Source organism: Corvus moneduloides, chromosome 17 (genome assembly GCF_009650955.1).
Source record: "Corvus moneduloides isolate bCorMon1 chromosome 17, bCorMon1.pri, whole genome shotgun sequence".
Lineage (NCBI taxonomy): Eukaryota > Metazoa > Chordata > Aves > Passeriformes > Corvidae > Corvus > Corvus moneduloides.
The window spans coordinates 9,643,521-9,666,137 of record NC_045492.1 but is presented as its reverse complement, the minus strand read 5'-3'; the positions used below and the strand labels follow the sequence as shown (position 1 = coordinate 9,666,137).

Sequence of the window (22,617 nt, the reverse complement as noted above, 5' to 3'; positions counted from 1 at the left end):
AGCCTGGCTTTTACTGCCTGCTGCTGTGGAGGATACAGTAACCCTGCTGCAAAATCCAACTCCAGCTGATTGTTAACTACATAAAGCTGTGGTTTAACAAAGTCACTGCAGCCTGTCTATGCTGTTGATTTTTTTTGCCACTTGATCTCTGGGAGGATGGATTTACCAGTCCTAAAGCATAAACAGATTCCCCAAACTGCTAAAGGAGAATTTCCTAGAAGCTGAAAAGCCACACATCTATTTAATAAAAATGTAAAGTCAAGAAATTCATAAATGGTGTGACCTGAATTAATACTTTTTCTTTTCTTCAGATTTTTTGATGTAAAAATCTTCAAATTCCAAGCTTCCTGATTCAAATGTAAAAAACCTTCAAAATAAATTATGGGGTGCTTTAGAACTGAGAAGAAAATCATAAGCACAGATATTTGCTGCTTTTTAGAAGGCCCACAATCAAACATTGGCTGGCTGTGACATCCTGCAGAACATCTGTCTAAACACCTGTAAACTACGAGGAAATGAAACCTGTGTGCCATCAGTCTCTCGTGGGTTGTTGAGAAATAGCAAAATGTAGAAAGTAATAGACACATACACATTTAAGAAAAGGACAACAGCTCTCTGTAGGTGTTTATTCTACTTACGGTAACAAAAACCTGTGAAGTCCCATATTTTAATGTACAGTGATATACTTTGCCGTATAAAATACAATTTACAGAAATTTCTAGCAAGTAAACCTAAACAAACACACATTTTGCATACTTTTATGTATGTCTTTAAATTAGAAACATCTCATTAAGAAAAAAAATCTTACACCATAGTTGATGTTTGCATTTAATACAATGTCTTTGCGTGTTACCGTTTTCCCTTGGGTTCAGGATGAGAGGATCATTTCAGCCAGCAAATGCTGGATGTGCAAGGACCTTCAAGAATGTACCAGTGTGACTGTGGTGACACACACACTACCTGTAATATAGTCCCCAAGATGCAATATGTTTACAGGAATCTAATTTTACATTTCCAAACCTATTTTAGCAAAATACCAAAATATTTACCCCAATGGTTAATTTACACATTCAAATAAATTACTGGGGTTTTATTTCACACTTTAGAATTACGTGCTTGAGGACTACATGAGAAGTAGCAATGTGATGTATTTCACCGTGGAAAATGTCCCTCTTCAATCACAACATGATGTACCACCGTAATTTAAACTTTAATGCAGCTGTGTCTTTTTCAGTGGAGAGTTTTATATACACTGACAGCCTAAGTAGGGCCTAACAAAAGAACAGTATCATTTATTTTTCAAGAGCCCTTTTAGAATGAAAGAGCACTTCTATAATGAAAAGTTCAATCAAATTGGGACATTTCTTAAATCTGTGGAAAAATTCTAGAAAACATAAACAAAACCAAAAAATGCTCCACTAAATCAGTTCAATTGAAGTAACAGATTTAGTGGCCTATTTAACCAGATTCTCTTCCTTCCTTTGGTTTACCAATTTTCAAAATAAATGTCTGATGCTTTTTTAAGTTTTGCTGGTTATAAAGGTGCTACTCGTGTATTTTCTCTAAAGACAGGTTTGTAAACATGGGATATTTAAAACTTCATGAAAAATAACTAAGTATGACTTGTTTCTTTGCTGTACACTTAACAAATGGATTCCAGACCCAAAATGCGTGTATATAAAAGGAAGATAGTGCACTTTAAGCTTATAACAGTCCATTTCCAAATCCTCCATCAGTCACAAGTAATTATGAACACTGTTCTTTTGCAGCCTTTTCCTAAACACATGACCCTTCCATTGTAAAAGAAACATGACACCAACATTTTTAGTGTGTGCTGTAGGAACAATTTTGACACCAAAATATCACGTAAATGAGATGTAAAGGTATGGCTCCTCAGGTCTGGATTAAATTCTCCTATAAAATTACAATTCAAGTTACTGGAAAACATAACTTTATAATCTTAAAAAGCAATATGCTCTTCTTAGACTTTTTCCATTTCTGTACTGTAAATGGAAATTTTAAGATAAAGATGCAAGTAGAAAAAACAAAATCTCAGTACAGGTAACGTTGTGAATCTTTATAAGAAAAACATTATGCACAAAATGCAGCAAGTGAAAGTCCAATATGTTCTTGCTTTTCATCTATCTGATTATTTTCATTCACAGTTGTTCAAAAATTGCTAATTTGTCAGTACATTGGGTAAGGCTAGTTTTACAACAGAACTTTTAAAAGGTGAGAATATGTACAGTATTTACAGATGTGCAGTCCTTGCTGTGTGGCAAAAGTGTATTTTGTGGGAAGTATCAGTCACAGTTCTATGACTGATTGCTGGAAGATGAAGCTTCAGTTTCCACCGGTTTCTGAGTTTCCTTCGGTGTTTCTGGCTTCGTCTCTTTACCAATTTCCTTACTCTTACTCCTATCTTTGCGATCTTTCCCTCTTTCCCTGTCGCGATCTCGATCTCTGTCTCGATCCCTTTCCTTTTCCCGGCTTCGATCCCGGTCCCTGTCTTTCTCTCTGTCACGATCCCTGTCTCTGCTTCTCGATCGCTCTCTATCACGTCTTCTGTAAGAGTCCCTCTCTCTGTTTCTTGTCCTATCTCGGTCTCTGCTTCTTTCCCAGTCCTTACTGCGCTCTGAATCCTTGTCTCTGTCTTTGTTTTGGCTCCTATCTCTATTTTTATCCCATTCCTTGTCTCTGTGTCTCTCCCAGTCCCTGTCTCTGCTCCAGTTTCTGCCACGGTCTCTTTCCCAAGGTCTGCCATGTTCTCGATCCCTTCGTCTTTCCTCAAAGCCTCTACCTTGGCGGTTATCTGCTTGTTGAGGCTCTGGCTGATCTAAACCCTTGTCTTTATTTCCTCCCTCATATCTCTCTCTCTGTCTCCCTTCAAATGTCTGGCCTCTATAGTCAGGATTTTTGCCTTCTCGGAAGTCAGTTGTGGGCCACTGTCCTTCCGACTCAGGTCCTTGCCCAGACATATTGGAAAGAGATGCAGATGGTCCACCTTCCTCCCACATCTCTTTTCTGTGAGTTGGTGGATGGCTTGGAAGGTCCAGGAGTGGTCTTGGGGGTGGTTTCATACCTTGTGGTGACTGACCCTGGTAATGAAATCTAGGAGGTTCATCTTCTTCTGGAAACATTGGAGGTGTCCCTCCTCTTGGTCCTCCAAACTGATGTGGTGCTGGACCTCTCTGGTTGGAAAATCTGGGTGGTGGGCTCCCTCTCCGTTCTTCATATGGCTGTGGCAAAAGTCCCCTTGGACCAGGCATATGATTTGGAGCTGTACCTCTCTGCCCTTCAAATTGATTTGGGTGAGGCCCTCTTGGTCCCCCAAAATGACCTGGGGCTGGACCTCTTGGCCCTCCAAACTGAGGGCCTCCTCTCTGTCCTTTAAACTGACCTGGTGGAGGTCGTCTTTGACCTCCAAAAGGAAAAGGTGAAGGTCCTCTGTTTCCCATAAACTGAGGGGAATCTGGTCCTTCAAACTGTCCTGGAGGCCCCATCATTTCATCATATTGGGAATCTGAGAATTCCATTTGTTCCATGTGAGGGTCCCTATGATCTTCAAAATGAGATGGTGACATTCCTCTTGGACCACCATGATAAGAAGGGGGAGGGCCCCTATTATCACCAAAAAGAGGTGGTCCATGCTGTGCAGAAAATAAGGAAGGAATGGGACCCTTTTGACCTCCAAACCTTCCAGACTGAGGTCCTCTTTGCCCATCATTATTTGGAAAACCATGCTCTTCAGAGAACTGTGGTGCTGGCCCTCTAAAATTAGGTCCATGAGGTCCTCCAGGTGCATTGAGCATCATTGGAGGCCCCCCTTTCTGCCCAGACATAGAAAATGCTCTATTTTCCTCAAAGTGCTGTGGAGGAGGTCCACCCTCACTCTGAACTGGTATGGATTCAGTTTGTTCTACAAATTGATGAGGATTTCTTTGTTCATCATATTGCACTGATGAAAGACCCATCTCTGGTTCAAAGTGTCCAGCTGCTTTTTCTTGTGGAGGAAACATTGTATTTGAAAAGGAATCCCTTCCCATTGCTTCCTTTGACTCATTTGACCATGACACTTGATGCATATCTTGCAAAGACGGGCTGTCATTTGATGTGGAGAAATTAGGCTGAAAAGATGTACTTGGAGGTGTTGGAAGCAGCACTTTACGTGTAGGTTTGGAAGCAGAAGGATCTCCAGAAGCTGTTTGACTCAAGTTTTCCAAAGTAACTTGAATGCTGTGTTCAAATTTGCTGTTAGATGTCTCTTTCTGGGGCACTGTAGATGTCTGTTCACTTGAAACCCAATTATCAGCAGTAAAACCAGGCTGAGTAGTGGAAGTTAAAGCATTATCTTCCTTACCAAGTGAAGTCTGCAAAGCATTTGGAAAACTTTCTGGAGCAACTTCTCTTGTGGATATCTCGTTCTGTACTACCTGTGGCTTTATTCGAGAATCAGCATTGTCATTCTCTGTTGCCATTCTTCGAGCTTGTCGAGGATCTCTGTTCTGCCTTGGGTCACAGCCCTGGTTTAAAACTTGTGCTTGCTGATTTAAAGATGAAGGTAAATCTACTTTTTGTGTAGCTTGCTGGCCCTGATGGAATAATTCGGTCTTTATTAGAGAAGCTTTTGCTGGTGGAGGTGACATTAAAGCATCAGACACTGAAAAGTGAGCCATTGAAACACCAACAGCTGCTCTTTGTTGTCTAAGGGCTTCTTCTTGTTCCTCTAGCTGCCTTTTCTGTTCTTCTATTTGTTTGTTTAATTCTTCCAACATTTTTTGCTGTTCTACCAAGGAGGAGGATGCAGATAAATCAGAAACAAATGAAGCAGATGTTTCTGAAGAACTGCTTTTAGTGTCTGTATACATTTTGTTGGGTAAATCATCAACAGTAACTTTTGCTTCTTCCAAGATAGTTTCATCCTCTGGATCATAGGCCTCATCCTCTAGTTCTGCTGTAGTAGATGGCTTTTCCACACTGTATCGTTTGTCACTTTCACCAGTCTGCATTTCAAAGGCTTTCTCTGGACCATATTCTTCCTCAGGATCATAAGGTCTGTCATCCTCCTCCTCTTCTATGGCTTTGTCCTTGGACATCTGCCCAAACTGCTGCACAATGGGATCTAACAGAGGAACCGCTGACACCCCGCTATCTGCTGCAGCTTGACTTTCCTGACTGGAAGACTGAACAGTTCCAGAATCCTTGGCAAGAGGCTCAAAAGTTTTCTTTTTCCCAAAGAGGGTCTGCAGGATGTGCTCAAGAGGCGTGGCAGTTTTTGAGGATGATGAGTGTGTGGCAGTGCTGCTTGCAGGAGCGGCCGTTGAAATCGGTGGGGTCACAGTAGTTGTGGGGCCACTTTTAATGGACGACAGTATTTTTAATACTGAAGGTGTCACTGCTGAGGTGTCTGGAACGGGAAGTGGGGGTGGAGGTGGAGGAGGAGATCCAGGAGGTGTACTCATGGTGGAGTCTCCTGAATAAAGTGTGTATTTTGGGGTTTTCTTCTCTTGTGAAGCTGGAGGCCCTTTAGAGAACAGTGATGGTTCACCTTCCTCATGTGTTTGAATTCTGCTTCGCTTCTCCTCTGTCTTTTCTGTCTCAGTGGCCGGACGTTTCCCTTTCTGACAGATGACCAATCCAAGGATTAAATTTGGCCGAGATGACTCAAGACCTGAAAGAGAACACAAAGATTGTATATATAAAAACCTGATTTTTAATGATGCTTTCAGTAGAAACCTATTATTTTACAAATTTTCATTAGTCCATAGGCATATGCATTTGTATTTCTTACTTTTTATATGTATCTATACATAAGTTTAAAAGTTTAAATTCCTTCCTCAATATTTTTAATAAAAGACTGCAGCATCAGGCATCACTGTTAAAGTGTCTCTGCAAAAGTTCAAACCAAACAAAGTTGTTATATTTTTGTATCTTTACATTGTTTCTACTGTTCAACTACCCCCACCTCTCCTGAAAAATCAAATATTTACATTTAGTTAGCAAATATACACAGAGATACTGAAAAGTGAGAAAACCTGGGCTAAACATTGCTATTTGTGTTATAATCTGTGCTAAAAGTCCACATTGACACCAGTCTATAAATATTTTGTCTGTCTCCAAGTTCAATAAACACCCGTAAAGGCAAAAAAAGATCACATCAAACAGCGTTTGGAAACAGTGTTCAAGCTGGTAATTACTCCCAGTTTGTTGTGGTTTTTTCCAGCCAGATATTATTTTAAGAGGCAATAGAAGCAGAGAAACCACAGATGTCCCAAATAAGCCCAGGAGAGGTGTTTGGTTGGGCCAGCACCTGGTGTGGGGGCAAGGTGGCCTTGGAGCTGCCAGACACAGTGTGGGTATTAGGCCTTGATACGTAAGTAAAACACACGATGAGCAGAACTGCTCCTTTGTGAAGAGCTTCAGACTTGAAGGAGAAGTATATCCAGAAATGATAAGAAAATTTCAGATAAAGAGGAAAAATGCAAAGGTCTGTAGGCCTGTCTCCTGCTATTATATTTTTTTCTCTTACACACACAGTTCCGCTGGCACTTGCGGCAGATGCCTAGAATGAAGGGCAGGGACTAAATCCTTAAACAAAACATGGTGGCAAATGTAGAGAATCTTTTTAACTTCTGGACTAAATGGCTTTTAAAAGGCCCACATTTGAGGGCCACTGTCCTTCTCCCATATGTGCCATTAGTTATGATTTGCATCAGCATGGAAGCAGTAATATGGAAACATAAAATAACCTGTGAAATAGAAGATAATATTGTGGAATAAAAGATAATATTCATTGTGGATAAATGGCAAGGTGAGGGCTCTGACCTAGGTTGACCCTTTTATTCAAGATCCCATAAGCAGGAGATTTTTATATATATGTTCCTTATTCTCATTAAATCAACTTCTCATTAAGCAACAATTTTAAATATCTAATTATTAGCACCAAAAACTTTTTGATACCAACGCAACCCCCAAACCCCACAGTAGCAGATACATTCCATTAGCAAACCACATCACACATACATTACTCTGGTGAAACAACTCAGAAGTTTTACTGGGACTCCTAAATTTACCATCTAATGAGGAAACCACATCAGCTGTTTTCCTAAATTTATGTTAATGAGTAACAACTCCCCAGTTGGTGGGTGTTGACCAGTGCAGAGCATCTCACAAACAGGAGTTCACCCAGAAACTGCCAGTAGGCATTTGCTGTTCTGCTGTTGTTAAATGTTTTGGTTACCAACTTTCATGCAGAGACTTGTGATTTATGCAATTAGTCGCAATGAATTTCAAACACTGAATAACTGAAATAAACAGGTGTCAAAAATCCATCAGGCAGGATATCTAATAAACAGCAATTACTGAGAAATCAAGTTTGAATCCCTGTAAGAAACAGAGATCAAGTCACTAATTAAAACAGGGTAACATTTTAATACACTTTCAAGGCAAAAAATTCTAGCAGCAAGTTAATAGCATTAGTTATAAATTACTGTGTTTAGAATTTAGTCATCATAGAATAAATCCATTAAAACTTTTCATCTCGATACTGGAATTGTACACAAATAGAAATTTTGCCTAAACTGACTTCTACACTCACACAGTTCAGAGCTCAAATACTACGTGATTCCTTCAATGAAGACACATGGCCAGAGCAGCTTTCAAAGGGCACAGCCCCATTCTATCTCAATATCCATAAATAGGTTAAGTGCCTAATTTTAGGAACAACGAAATGTTGACTGCAGTCTGCCACTATTGCTCAATGACTGTTTTAAAAGTGCTGCAAGCTGTGCTGGCAGAGTCAGTAGCTTTCAGTGCTAAATTATTTATAACAGTTATTATCCTATTATGCATTTGAAATCCACAGTCTGGTTTGATGGAGTTACTTCCTGTAACTAAAGCCATTAAGACAGGATATACTAAATACTAGTATTGAATTAACACTTGTCGTCCTTAGCCTTAAATACATTTTTTCATTAGATCAAGTTTACCATATTTATGTGTAGATTTGCCCCATCTTTTCCTGTCAGCAGCAGCTGCTAAAAGCTGACCTGCACTGTTCAAGACAACTTCATGTCTGCCCATTGCTGACAGACCCATGGGATTAGACTAAGCACACCTGTGGTGAATTTTAAACTGCAGAGACCAATACAAGATTCTATCTGTATTTTATCAATGCCATTTAAATATTTGTCCCAATTAATCATGAGAGCAATTGACAACTGTCTTTAGATTTGTGCCCCCTTAATTCAGGGCTGCAGATCACTCCCAGCACTGTGACACTGCTCCACATTCAGGCTCCGTTGCTGAGTGGAACTGGCTGGCACAGAAAATTGGGTTTGTAATGCCACATTCCTCTACTGCTGCAGCTTTTCCTAATGAAATCTGCTCAGCTGAACACATCAAACTCCATTCACAGTTCAGGTAATACTTTGGTCCATTTGTTTTTTTTAAGAGCATTCCAAACAGCATAAGGAGATTTCATGCCTTTGTACTTTATGAAAACCCACAGTCCCTATCAAAAACTACCAAAAGACATACCAGCATTTGTGGAATCTTTGCTGATATATGTCTTGTTTTATTAAAATTCAGCTAGGTAAGATAGTTGTTACATTCCCATCACCACTAAATCCCTCAATAAATCACTTTCTATTAGTAATTAAATCTGATTATACTACTTTTTACAACTGGAAGTGGTGTGTATGTGAAACAGAGAAGTGAATTCACATACCGTAAACCACTGCAAAAGGATAGCGCAGAAGAGCCCATGACACATAAAATCTGGTAATATATATCTGAGTTAATGAAATATAAATCAGGATAACCCTCCATTTTCCTGTTTTTAAGCCGCCCACGTCACAGTTTTCTGCAGATCTTCTAGGTACTAGCGCAGTCCTCAGTTGTGTTCCAAATCCAATCCATCAGAAAACAGGAGAAATTCCTAATCCGTACGTGCCTGATGGAACTGGCTGATACAGCTGGAATATCTTCTAACTAGGATTTCTGGAGTGGCAGGGTTTGATTGTCCTCTCCCTCCTCCCCCCTCAGCTCATATCTATCTAAATATGATAGACCATCTAAAGGCAATGCTTTTCCAGGCCTTGCTAGACTCTACTGGAAGGCACACAATTAAATTTAAGGAGACAATGACCACGTTCCACAAAATATTTTTATTGATTGGTAAAGAAAGAAAACACAGTCAATTCCATCAGATGGCATTAAAAAGTGTGGATTACATGTTGTGGTTTTCATACATACACAAAACAAGAGGAACAGCTTACCTGATTCCTTTCACCTGCTCTTAAAACACAACACAACGTAGCACAGCCGTGAGATCAAGGCTGCCACAGGAGTTTCCAACAAGTGTTAACTGATGGCAGAACTCTTAAGTGAATCTTCTGTGAAACTGTTCCATCTCATGGCCTGCCTGCCCTTGGAACCTTGTTTCTGCTAACCTTTATCTACTTGGCCTACAACTATTTACGTCAATTTGAAAACCTGACTTACAAAATTTGCCTCCACAAACACCTTCAGATGAGACCTGAATTTGTTCTGAGCAACTCCCTCTAGTTTTGAAATACTTTTGCACTTGAAACTCAGAAAAACCAGTCTGACATTACAAAGATCTCTCATTAATAGTAGAGTTTGGCTACATTTGCCAACCTTCAATCTAAGGTAAAGAGTTTAATTTGAAATGAGACCTATAATGGAGAAGTAAAAGAAGAGTAAAACAGAAAGCTGGTATTTCCACAGGAATGAAGGAGGCAAAAATTAGGTAAACTGAGTTATTTATCAGACCAGCAGACATTTACAGCAGATTCAATGGCCAATCCCATCCTTGTGCTACTGCCCAAAAAGGATGGCATTTCTTTAGTTCTGCCTGGAAAAACCAGTCCATGAGTTAAGACTTTGCCTACATCCCTGTGCCAAGGTGTTCTGTATTTGGTGTTTTGACTTCTTGGCTATGAAATAGCAGTAAGTTTTTGCCTACCTTTCAAAAATTCAGCAAGTAACAGACTACGAAGTGCTGACATTCAACAATTCTAGTTATACTGTAATTTAGACAACAATAATGCCTTTTTAGCTACTGCCTAAAAACAATCACCTATTCTGTGCACTGTTCAAAGGACAGATAAAAGAGGTTTGAAGTGTATGAGAAAAATCTTGTCTGGGGATGCAGAGCAAGCACCCTTGGCCATCTCATGGAGGAAGAGACAGCACTTAACTTATGATGTTCCACCTGCTGAAAACCTGTCCCAGCCACTGTTGCTCCTGAGAATGCTTTATTGAGTTTAGTGCTACACTTGTATCTGAGGAGTAGAGCTCAGTCAGCTTCCCAGAAAGGTGAACTCCTTGTTGGTTGTTCCATACCTACCACGTAGTGCCAGCCATGGCCGTGACAACGGAGTTCTGCCTTCACTGCCAGCTGCAGCTCTTCAGCTTCTCAAGCTGGTATTTACTATAAAACCTAGACCCTTGTTTGGAAACTAAGCATATGCGTCTCCTTATCCTTAGATGAAGATGACTTCAAATTTTGTAGAGGGGTGTTTCATGGTTGAATTCATTCTCAGTTCTTCTGTCACCATGTTCAACATGGGGCAAACTCACCAAACACTATTACAGGTAATTTTATCTAAAGATAGAAGATTCTAACCGTAAGGAATGGGTCCCTTTCTCCCCAAAGAACTGATTTTCTGAAGTCAGTGATTGGACTAGAGTTTGACCCAAGTAGAACAGAACATTTCGAACACCTCGTGCCCCACACTGCATGTGCAGATTAACTCAGCGTGGACAGTGACAATCCAGTGGAACCACCAGAAATGTTACCTGTGTCGTCACTCTGACTTCTTGGCTCCTCTGTGGGATAAGTTTCCTGCTTGAATTAAGTGATGGTGAATGGCTTGTAAGGGTCTAGGGTTTGTGAATTTAGGAGTTGCTAATAATAGGGTGGGAGCTTTTTGTGGTTTTGTTTGGGTGTTTTAAATATAGTGGCTGTTTCACATCCTTGGTTTTACAGGTAAACTCATTCTCCTAAGACATAAGAGCATCTTGTTGGAAAGACTAAAGTTTGGACAATTTTATCTTAGCAGAATTGGATTTCCAGCTCTTCCCTAATTACGTACTTTAAAACTGGTTTTTATATAAAAAAATTTAACTAATGATTACATTAAATATTCAACAATTGGTCTCAGATTGCCTTTTGTCTTGTGATTTTACCTAGCATTGAACCTCCCCTGTTTTGTGCTTACCTGGTCCCTCAAAGGGCAAGAGTTTGGAAGGAATTGGGTCCTTAGAACTCAGGGGGATCAGGTAGAGATCCTTGACATGTCTGTTGTTATTAGCTACAACACCAAAACGACCACGACTGCTAAAATAGGAGTAGAGGGAGATATAGGCAACTTCTTCTTCTTCTGTTGCAGGATGGAAACGAATCAAACACAATTCCTGGAATACAAAAGCAAAGTGGAAAAATTCAACCTGAAACATACCAACAAATGAAATGGTAAAGGGCAGATTCCAGGGGTAAAAATAAACCATATATTTGTCACTCCAACTATGCCTTCAGGGCAACACTCTAGATTTAAGAGACTACTGCTGTTCAATTTGCAACATTAAAATAGAATTTGGTTTGTTGTTTTCAGAAACACAAATTACTTGTGTATCTTACATCAAACTGAACAGCTTGAGGCTCAAATGAAAAAGAAATGGAAAATTCTTAGTTTCATGTTTATCTCTATACTGTGTATCGTTTTTTCTCTTCTGAAGTGGTTTTAATACAAAAATATATTAAATACATTAAATGATAACTTCCTTTTCTTTAAAATTTGAATTTCAATCTTAAATATTTCAGTTAGTAAATAGTATGAAGATTTAACTACTGTGCAGGAAAGAGATCAAGATTTACAGCTCAATAAACACATTACTAAAATAAATCAAAAATTTCAAAGAAGTGGTTTAGATAGTTTTCCATGTGTGATCCATGTCAGTATTTGCTGTTTACTACTCTATATTATAAAAAGCTTTCATTTTACATTGCTGTCTATTTCTTCTGGGTTTTGCAAAGGATTTTAAGTGAATACCTTAGAAAGTGAAGATTTGAGTTTGCCAACATAATCCCAGACTGTCTTCGGTGAGATCCTCCCACCAATATGAATTGTGTCAGGTAAATCCTAAACAAGAAGTATTACATGGTAGTGTGAGAAAAACCAAAAACAAAAACCAAAAAAGGCAGTGCAGGTTGTCCCATCCCAGTAGCCCAGTGGATAATTAAATTTTAGTAAACTTTTGTACATATGTTTTTAATTCAGTCATGCTGTTCCTAAATTTGGAGGTGTTTAATTATGGCATGTGACCCAAAGGCCAAGAGGATACATGGAACAGATACACACCCCCAAACATGGAGAGCAGCAACACATCAAACAGTTCTGTATGCCCATTACTGGCATTTAGAGGGGAACTATAATATGTAACATACATATTGGCTTTTATAGGAAAGCTGCTATCTGAAACACAGCTTTTCTCCACATTTTCAGTGACCCCAAGTCACTTGAATTCTGGTGACCTTCCTGTCACAAGGACAGTGAAACTCATTTCAGCAAAAGCAGTACTCAGAAGAACAAGCAACCCTACTAAGTCCTAAACCACACATTTGTGTTTGAAAAATCCTAAGTAATCTAAAATGCCCTTGAGAAGAAAAAAGAGAAAGAAAAGCCTTTCTACTGTCTCATTATTTGACTGTACACCCTCTCAGAACAATATCATCCAACTGGTTTTACTTGAAAATTAGTAAAAAGGATGATACTTTTCATAAACAGCTGAACAAAATTTTCTAACATTACATCAGTGACCCATCTAGTCTGAGAAGAGAACAAGGCACACACTTAAAAACACTGACTCTAAAACAAGGAACCTGATGTAAAGCCATTATTCCATGTCAGATCCTAACATATGTATAAACACATTAAAAGACATCAGAATTCTTCACGGATTTGTGGGGAAGTTTTAAAAGGCTGAGTTTTTTTCTTGAGCTACTTTTCCTATTACTACATGGATGTCTTTTACCACTGCTCCAGTTCTAATGTAACTCTATAAACGCACAGTGCCCCCAGCCTCTCCAGCAGCAGGAACTGCAGCACAGACCCATTCCAAACACACACACACACCTCACTAAGATAATCAAAGCACCCGGAGACTGGATACGCTTTAGTGACAAATTTGGCCACACTTTGCATGTTAATAAATCCTTTCCAAATGGTGTTGAGACGAGAGAGAAAGAGGGAAGTGTCACTGTCCTGAGGTGAGCGAGGCTCTGCAACACTGCAAAACAAATCCAAACAGAAAGGTTACAGCATGCAAATGAGGATGGGCCCTTTATTTTAAATTTTCTTCCGTCCTCCTATTGATTCAATACTTTCTTTTTAATAAGTAACAAAATTTTTACTAAAGGCTTTAATGTTTTCCATTAACTTGGAATTAGTTAAAAAAGCGAGGAGCAACAGAAAATAAACTTGCAGCTGCAGACAGGCAAAGAGATGCTAAAAGGTATAACTTTTATAAAACCAGTTACAGATTTCTCACTAATTAAGTCAACAATATCCCTCTGAAAGAGATTCTGAAGTAAAAAAACTTGCTATGAATAAAATTATTTTAACTGCAATTGCAAGAGGATATACTCAGCAATATTTATTTTTACTATTGTGTATACTCAGAATGTGAAAGAAAGCCACTTCCTTTCAACCTGATCATCTGGTTACTTTTAATTTGTATTTAGACATAACAGTATTTTAATACAGGATGAAAATCTGGAAATGCCTTTAAGCAATCTCTCCCATGCACTGTCTTTCTAGATATTAATGTGTATGCAGACTTCTAAGTCTGCATGACACCTTTAAGTTCTATTTCTCTGCTGGAACACTGGAGAATCTTTGCTGTCAACATACACTGATGCTCTGAAAACTTTATCAGCTAGAGAAGCCAAATGAGGAGAGACAGCATTTTAAAAATGTGAATCAGGCTCCCTGAACTATAAACCTCAATAAGCCTTTTAGCTGAGGGAAAAGGAACAGGACATGGGACACATGGGAGTCTGCAGAGAGCCACAGGAGGGATGTGGCAGCTGCTGAGGATACGCACTTGATGTTGGGCGACTGATGAACTGCCAGGTATCTGGGATCTGGTGAGGAAGACGGTTTGGTTAGGATTGATTTGGGGACAGTCATAACTGGTTTGGAAGTTTCCTGTTTGGTTTCCCCAGTTGAGACTTTTTCAGCTGCGGGCCCAGGACGCGGGGCCGGGGTCACGATCCCAGAGGAGCTGCTCATGGCTGTCCTGGGGTCTCTGCCAGAAACCGTTACGGTTGTGACAACGGGGCCAGCACAGGAGGCAGGGAAAGCAGAGGCCTCTTCAGGTACTGCAGAGTATGTGCTGTTCTGGCTCTGGCTTGTAGGAACATATGTTCTTTCTGTGGTTGGCTGTGGAACTGTTTCTGCTGCTGGTTCAACATCAATTTCCATTGCATCGTCAGCAACGGGCTCTTTGTCAGGCTCTGCTGCCGGGGCTGCTGCAGGACTTTCATACTTGGCCTGGACTTCTGGCTTTGATTTTGACTCCACCTTCTTAGCAGAAGCCCCTGACTTCACCTTCTTAGCTGGTATCTCATCTTCTGATGCTGAAATCTGACCTGTAGATTTATATCAAGCCCTTTTTGATTAGTATTTAACAGTAGTTTGGAGAAAGTATTTCAAACAAACCAAATAAACAAACAATACTCTTAAGCAACAGTTATTTTACTTTGCCCAAGGCCAGCATTGTAAATAAAATACCTGTACAGATTTTGCAGTTCAGGTCAAAAAGATGGGCTCGATGCTGACTTGTTGTATCCTTCAACATGCTGCTAAAAACGTCTAGAGAAGGAGCACTGTTCAAATTGGGTGCAGTTCGGGTTGACTCCTGCTGTTCCTAAAAGTCAACAAGCATAAAAAAATATAACAGTTGATCATTAACTTTAACAATAAAAAAATACTTTGAAAACTGTTAATTCACTTCAGTTCTTTAAAAGAATACATAAAAGGCCTTGCTTAAAGCCTATCATTAAATGGAGTTATCACATGATATGTGCCCTCATTTCATGCCATAGTGCTCTCAAGTAGAGCTAATGCTCAGAAATAAAAAATTTCTCTGTAAATTGACATCAACAGCTGAAAAATACACAGCATCTTTGAAGTGCCTGCAAAATACACCTATCACTGGCTGTTGCAGTCCTTCACACTTGAAGGATGCTCATAGCACATCCAGTGAGCAATGATATCACCAGAGTTCAGAGAAACAATCTGCACTTCTGGTGACAAATTTGAAGTCCTACATGCCATTTCTCCCCCTCCACATCCTCATGCTGAAGGAACATCCCCAGTACTCACATCAGAGTCAGACACTGGTGGCGAATCCTCCATATTGACAGCAGGCACATGTTCCCGTTTTACAGCCGTTTTCTTGATTTCGTGAGATTTGCTTCTTGACTCCATCTGAGAGAAACAAAACAGTGGTGGTAAAAGCTCCATATATTTCTTTTACTCCGTACTTTGCTATCATTTGGTACGTGGTAGAGAAAAAGTGTATTGAAACTGAGCGTTATTAGTATTTTGTTAGGAAGAAACTGGTGCATTAACATATAATGGGTGGTAAAGGTTGGCAAACTTGCTCTTAATTTCTACTTTAGGACATAGGAAAAAATTAGGTTACTTACTGCCTTAGCTGGTTTCTCTTTCCACACAGACAGCTCTTTAGATAAAAGTTCTTCTGGCTTCATTCTCACTAGTTTTGACAGGGAGATTTCCTCACGAAGGACACGATGGAAAAGTCCCTGAAAACAGAAGAGACTTTTGCCATGCTGAAGAGAACTTGCTTAGGTAATTGACAAGGTTACAGTGCTGGGCAGGCAAAACCGACTCCAGTTTCTTAATTTTCTATTAAAAATATCACCTACTTGTAAGTAAACTTGGAAAGGTGCAGCGATCAGAAAACAGGGATGAAATAAACCCCGAGTATAAATATATCACCAAGTGCTCAAACTGAATAAATACCAACCACCAACTAAAGGAGGCTTTGAAGTCCTACTTAGATAAAAATATTATTAAAAGTGTTCGAATGGCTTTATAATAATATTTTATAGTATAATTCCTAAGTCTCTGTTTCAAAACTCTTAATGTTGAGGGTAGAGTCTGACATACAATTAAAGCCCAAAAGCACTTTCTGTATAAGTTTAAGAAAATCCCAAACCTGATTTTTGGGGTCCTTGAGATTGAACATGATGCTACGGTATTTGCTCTTGTATCTGTTGTCCGTCACTTGGAACAAATTAAACATTTCCTTCTCGATGTTGAGTGCCACTTTCCCTACTTCACTCTCTGTCATGACCAGGTCATCGCTGTCATTGACTCTGTTGAAAACAAGAACAGGAATGTGTGGTTAGGTCAGCTGTGAATGGTCAGGCACAGTCACAAAAAATAATTTTTCAGAGCTGACCTCAGCTGCTCCTCACCCAGGAAGGGCTCAAGACTCCTTTAAATGACACCTCAAAGCCAAAGTCCATCACAGGACTTGAACTCAGGCAAACTTTAATTACTGCCTGCAGATGGCCATGGATGACACAGCTTTGGGAGACCAAGTCTGCCTTTACTCCTGCTCATGGCACTGACATCAGGAGTTTCTCTGCCAGGAGTGACACAGGGAGCCCAAGTGCTTGACATTCAGTCCTTGATTCCCCACTGTGACCAGGATTTCCAGTTCAGAGACAATACCAAAGGGCAGTGCTCCATGTAAGTCTTGATGGTTCACATTATCTTTAATAATCATTGGGGGGAAATCTGCATTTTTTGTGTGTTTGGGGCTTTTATTTTTCCTTTCATAAGTGATAGTTGCCCATTGACCAGAATTTCTTGTTGATTTTTATGTTGGGAGAGGAGGGAATCTCTCCTTCAGTGAGCTTTAACCTTTCACTATGGTATTTCCTGTACTATGTTCCCTACAACTCTGCATCTCCAACACTGCCATCTCTAGACTTTAAAACTTAGAGCACCTACATTATAGAAGTTTCTATGCTGTGATTTAATCCTTCAACTGCAATTGTCTCAATATAAATGGAATAGTGAGATTTCTTTTTCTAAAGGCTTTATCACATGCACACTTATTTTCTATCAGGATTTTTTATTTCAAATATAAACCTGAAATGCCGACTGCACCTGTAGTAATTTGTTGCATAAATTCAATCTCTCAAAATTCCTTATCAAGACAAACTAGACTCTGCATGCTAGTTGTAGATGTAGCTTCCTATATAAAGTAAGTGTTTTGAATTCCCACCTCTTCCATAAAATTTCTTTCAGGGATCGTCGAATGTTTTGCCGAATCTGAGAGTTGGGCTGTGACTGGGCAGAACTGGCTGATGCTTTTGCTTGACTACTTCCAGCTGCAGCTGACATGGAAGACAGTGAAGGCTTTTTGAGTCCTCCACTCAAACTGGAAGACAGAGCTGCTTTCTTGGCAACTGATGAGCCATGAGAGAGAGGTGACTGTTTGGAAGGAACACTGCCTGATGAAGGCCAAGGTTTCTTGGGAATGACACCTTTGAAACTTCCAGCAGGTTTCAGTGGTGGTTTAGTTAGTGATGTGTTGGAGTAGGATGGGGACTTCTTTGAAGGCAGATTTTTGCTGAGGGAAGAGGACTGTTTCTCCATGATAGATACCACAGTCTTCTTCGGTGCCGATGCAGACTCTGCTCGATCTTCGTTCCTTTTCTCTTCCCTTTGAGCTGTTAAAACAAAGAAGAAAATACAATATTAAAGGCTTAGCTTTATAACTTCCTGTTCATGAAGACCAAATACCAATCTATAAGGAAAAGTCTGTGAAATATCATATCCAGTGAATAACTACCAAGCAGGCAGTTCAAGCTATTTACTCTCACTTGCCTTCTTAAAAGTGATTTTAAAAACCATGCCATGATTGATTTGTTGAAAAATTTGTTCATAAGAAAAATGGGGGGGGAAAAAAGGCACCACCTTCAAAGATTCCTAAGTGGGATTTCATGGTTAAGCTTCAAAACCAACCCAGATTCTCACACATAAAAATAAGGCAATACAATACTCTACAATTAAACAAATTCTCATAGCACTTTACAGAACCAATTAATTACAGAGGTTGACCTGACAACAAAGTCCATGAATTTGAAACTGTACTAATACTACCCTAAGCTGAGTATTACTGAAGTTTAATAAATCTATTCAGTTCTTAGCTGAAGTCTAGATTTAAAGAATATTTAAACATTAACACTGCTACTCAGGCTGTAGCCATCTAACTCTCACCATTCTCAAACTATTTCATTCATAATACTCAGTTTTCCATTTAAAATTCTAATGCTACTACAATAATTGATATACATCATATACAAGAATATTAACAAAGTCTAAGTAAAAGCTCCTGTTTTCGCACCTGTTGAAGATATACTTGCACAGGATTTTACAAGCAAGTATGTTTTTAAACCGCATTTCATCTATACCACCTTCTGGCACTGACAGGAACAATTCAACCCAGCAAAAAAAAGCCACACCCAAAACCACACACATCTTGCTCCAACAGAACATCATTTCCAAGACATCAAAGTTACAGTGGGCAAACACCAGCACATGGATCCTGAGAGCTCAAATGAGGATGGGTCCTGAGAGAAACTACCAAAAAACAACTCCTAAAACAGAGTTGTTTCAAGCCTTGCCAAATGTTTGTAGATGAATTAGCCCACAAGCCCTAGGTGCAAGGTGCAGGACACTTCCTGAGCAATATCCAGGAGTTCCAGTAACTTTACCAAGGACCAACTGGTCCCTCTTCACCTTCCAGGACTGCTCTGATGAGAGCAGAAATCACTGGAAAAGGTCTAAACTGTTCCATCGATCTGTCCTGAGATGGACTTGATAGGGACAACTCCTCCTGGGGGGGGAGTCTGGTTCAAAACACCCCACACATCAGCATGAATTCCCAATGGAATCATCCCTCAAATTGGGGAAGATTTGGAATTCTTAAGGGACAAATGATACTCCCTCATCTCGTGAAGAAATGGCCTTGCAAGTTTCTGCATGCCTAGTGGAAATCAGCACTCCCCTGGACACCAGCACGTGCTTCCAGCAAAGCCCCTCCTCACCCCCCTGTAACTGGCCCTCGGCGCTGGCAGCACCCACGGACACCGGTGGGAGACGAGCCAATAAACACCTTACCTTTTGTAAGGTGAAGTGCAAGAGTGTGTGCTCAACTTCTGCTGGAACACAAGAAGCCAGAAGATCCAGAAACACTATCTTTGTCCTGAATTTTCTCCTGGAAGTATTTTACAACTGAGGATTTTTTCTGAGTCAGATTTAACTATTTGAAGTGTAAAACAGAACCTGCTGTCAAATGACTTTAAATCGTTTCACGGGCTGTGATGATTTTGCTATAAATGAATTACAGTTACTACCCAGAGTTTTCCCTAGACTAGCCTTGATTCCTGTCTGACTGAGGGACACCTCCTTTGTGACCAACAGTGTCTCTCCCTATGTCCCACCTCTACCCTACCCTGCTAACTCTATTCCAGTTGTCAGGAGGACTCTGGAAACTCCAGGAGGCAGGAAGGAACTATTACTCCTTATAGATAAGGCACTATTGCTGATATGGTTGATTTGGTCAAGTTGGGTCCCCAGAGCCTGAGATGTAACCAGCCAACTTATTTTGAGCTCAGTCCTGGGCAGAGAGATGGTGAATATTCAAAACGTGCACACTGGTAACGCTACAGGAATTACTCCCATTCTCTTTTTCCTGGTTTATTTGATCTTCTGCACAGAATGGTACCTTTTCAGGCAGGAGGACAGCAGCATACTCTGTGACCTGCCACGGCAAGGCAGGACAGCACAGCTTGGCTTGCAGAGCGATGACAGCAAAATTCAGTCCTCAGCACCATGACATTTCATTCTTTGTGGTTTACAGCAGAAGTACGACTGTAAATTTGTTCTTAATCCTCTATCCACTATCTATTTAACGATTAGTTCAAAGCAGTTAACAAACACTACATTGATAAAACTAAAAATAGCAGAACCAAGGTGTTTTGTGTCCCTCAGATGTTATGCATATGTAAAAACTATCCCCACACCAAACACCTGTTAGGAACAGCTGTATCACAGTAAGAATATTGAGTTGTAAAATAAATAAATAAATAAATAAATAAATAAAAGCTACTAGAGTACGAAGCTAGATTGACGTTCCTGGCTTGAAGGTCAGCAGAGTCTGTAAGGTCCAAGGACACACAGAGGCATCCTTTAACCTGCCAGTTGACATCATGACTATTCTAAAGGTGTGTAATTCTGTGCTTCTTTAGCCAGTGGAAAACACGCAAATAGTTCCCAAGTATCACGCACACCTGACAGTTTCAAACTACAATGCCACTTTATACCAATTACGTCTCCTGAGCAGGACTTGTTGATCAGACATGGATGGCACAGATTCTCTATGTATTAACGCAGCCAGAAGTGACTCCTTCAGTTCTCCAGAGCTACCAAGGTCCTGCTCAAACTGACACTGTCCAATCAGTCATGTGTAGGTTTTGATAAAGAATCCAGAATACTAAGATTGTGTACAAATAACCTGTGACAGCTGTACAGGAAGCTAATCTAAAAAAAAAAAACAAAACCTCTTATCCTGTTTGGACAATGAGAAACCAGAATTTCTGTCCTATCAAGTTTTGGGTTTTAGTGTCAATGTGCTACCCCATAATTCGGCTAAAGCAACTCACTTAGCATTACAAGGGTCTTGGATCCAATGCCCAGGAGCACACAGTGGAGGGTGGGAAAGGAGCAGGGCCGTCTCTTGGGGTGGCAGCTCACTCTCCTATTGATCTATCCACAACATGAGCACACCCCAAAGGTGACAGCACCTCCTAACAGGTATGGGAACATGGCAGATGTATGTTTGGAAGTGCTAACAGCAACATGTACTCTTTTCTGAGCAGCATGCCAACACATACAGAGTTTTACTTCTGAACAGATGCCAGAGTTGCACAGCAAATGGATGAGACAGACCATGGAGCAGGTATTCCCTCAGCCCATGATTTCCAAGCGCTTAGCCATGCAGTCTATGGGCAGCATGAGGAGAAGGCACAGCCAATGCTACTGCACACACTGGCCACTGTGTTTTGCACCATGGTGGGTTTGGTCCTTTTCAGCAGTAGCTCCAGTGGACCTATAATAAATGCCCTAAACCAAATTAAAAATAAAAGGATGAGACAAGCACTGAACATCAGCCTACCCCACTTAAGAGATTAACATGGAGTTTCACCACCAGCAGTTCAGAGTAAGGCATTTGATGGTTCTTCTACTCAGCACTTTTAACACCCAGGTGAACCTCCTTGGCTTGATGTCAGAAACACTATTTAAACCAACGAACAGTAATTCCTGTTTGCCCCATTTTGTCCCGTGGGCCATTTGTTAGGACAGGAACAGGATCCTTACTGACTGGAGGGAGGCGTGGGCTAAAGAGACTGAGGTGCAGCTGCAACTAATGAGCCAATGCATTCCCAGGGTGAAGCCCAACGAATCCTCTGGCAGAAAACCGTGCATTGCTCCCAGGCTTAACAAACAGCATTACTATGGTGTGCTCACTACACACAGACCTGGAATCTCTCCCACCAGATGTTGACAGACACAGAACCACTCCCCTGAGGAAATTCCCTGTGCAGCTACACTTGACATGACGACACACAGCCATGAACGAGGCTTCTGCATGCAGAGCAGGACAGAACTGCCACAGCATCTGCTGGGACAGATGAGCCCGACGGTTCCAGGTACTTGTAAACATCTCAACACGGTGTCTCAACACTGCCAGGCCATTGTGGAGGCCCAATTTAAGCAGGATTTCCACAGTGTAGGGCTGTTAACTTTACATGAAGGATTTGCAGGCTGTACTTGGATCACAGTCCACCAACACAGAGGCTGGGTTTTACACCACCAGCAGGTACATTACCCAATGGAAACTTTGTTTCTTCTCTGCTCTTTCTAGAATACTTCTGTATAGCATTCAAGTCTATTCTGGTTCTTTCCCCTTTCCCTCCCCCCAGTCCTTCTTTGGAGTAATAGCTTTTGAAAGCCACTTCAAAAACTAATCTTGATTTCTATTTAAATTCTCATTTGTGATGAGCTGTTTTGCTGAAACTATTCTCTACTTTTTCCAATTTTTAAATACCATAATAAATGTGCTATTACTTTTCTCTGTATAATTTTTAAATAAGTCAAATCACAGTTCTTTGAAAGAACTTCAGTTTCTGGCTCTAGATGATGTTAAAACTTTTAAATGCTGTGAATAAACCACAGGAAGTTGTACCTGAAGAGCCCATTTTGCAATGACTCCAGTAAAGCCTTTTTTTTTGGTGGTTTTCTAAATTAAAAAAAAGCATCACAGTTCCTCTTACAGGACATTAAAAGACTTCTGTGAAATACATCCTGCAGCCATGTAGACTACTCTAAGTTTCTCTACAGAATTAAGATTTTGGCATATGGTTGTTCATACACCAGCACTATTGTCTCTGGAGTCTAGTATCTTAATGTTCCCCCATGTTCT

At 40.3% G+C, this 22,617-nt stretch overlaps 1 protein-coding gene across 3 annotated transcripts in view; it reads right to left on the bottom strand.

Moving 5' to 3' along the window:
* Nucleotides 1-597: 597 nt before the first annotated feature.
* The window catches only part of DIDO1 (death inducer-obliterator 1), a 48,792-nt gene continuing 26,772 nt past the window's right edge, over nucleotides 598-22,617 (bottom strand). Inside the window, exons 8-17 of one of the 3 annotated variants that reach the window (XM_032126862.1) lie at nucleotides 17,353-17,800; nucleotides 16,273-16,432; nucleotides 15,740-15,856; nucleotides 15,414-15,518; nucleotides 14,820-14,955; nucleotides 14,131-14,677; nucleotides 13,161-13,314; nucleotides 12,078-12,167; nucleotides 11,247-11,442; nucleotides 598-5,671 (exon numbers count right to left, since the gene is read on the bottom strand). In XM_032126862.1, the coding sequence (XP_031982753.1) occupies nucleotides 2,316-5,671; nucleotides 11,247-11,442; nucleotides 12,078-12,167; nucleotides 13,161-13,314; nucleotides 14,131-14,677; nucleotides 14,820-14,955; nucleotides 15,414-15,518; nucleotides 15,740-15,856; nucleotides 16,273-16,432; nucleotides 17,353-17,800 (5,309 nt within the window). In that variant the 3' untranslated portion in view covers nucleotides 598-2,315. Of the gene's footprint in view, nucleotides 5,672-9,148; nucleotides 11,443-12,077; nucleotides 12,168-13,160; nucleotides 13,315-14,130; nucleotides 14,678-14,819; nucleotides 14,956-15,413; nucleotides 15,519-15,739; nucleotides 15,857-16,272; nucleotides 16,433-17,352; nucleotides 17,801-22,617 lie in introns of those variants that run through there. The other 2 variants (XM_032126863.1, XM_032126864.1) reach the window with 2 other exon arrangements.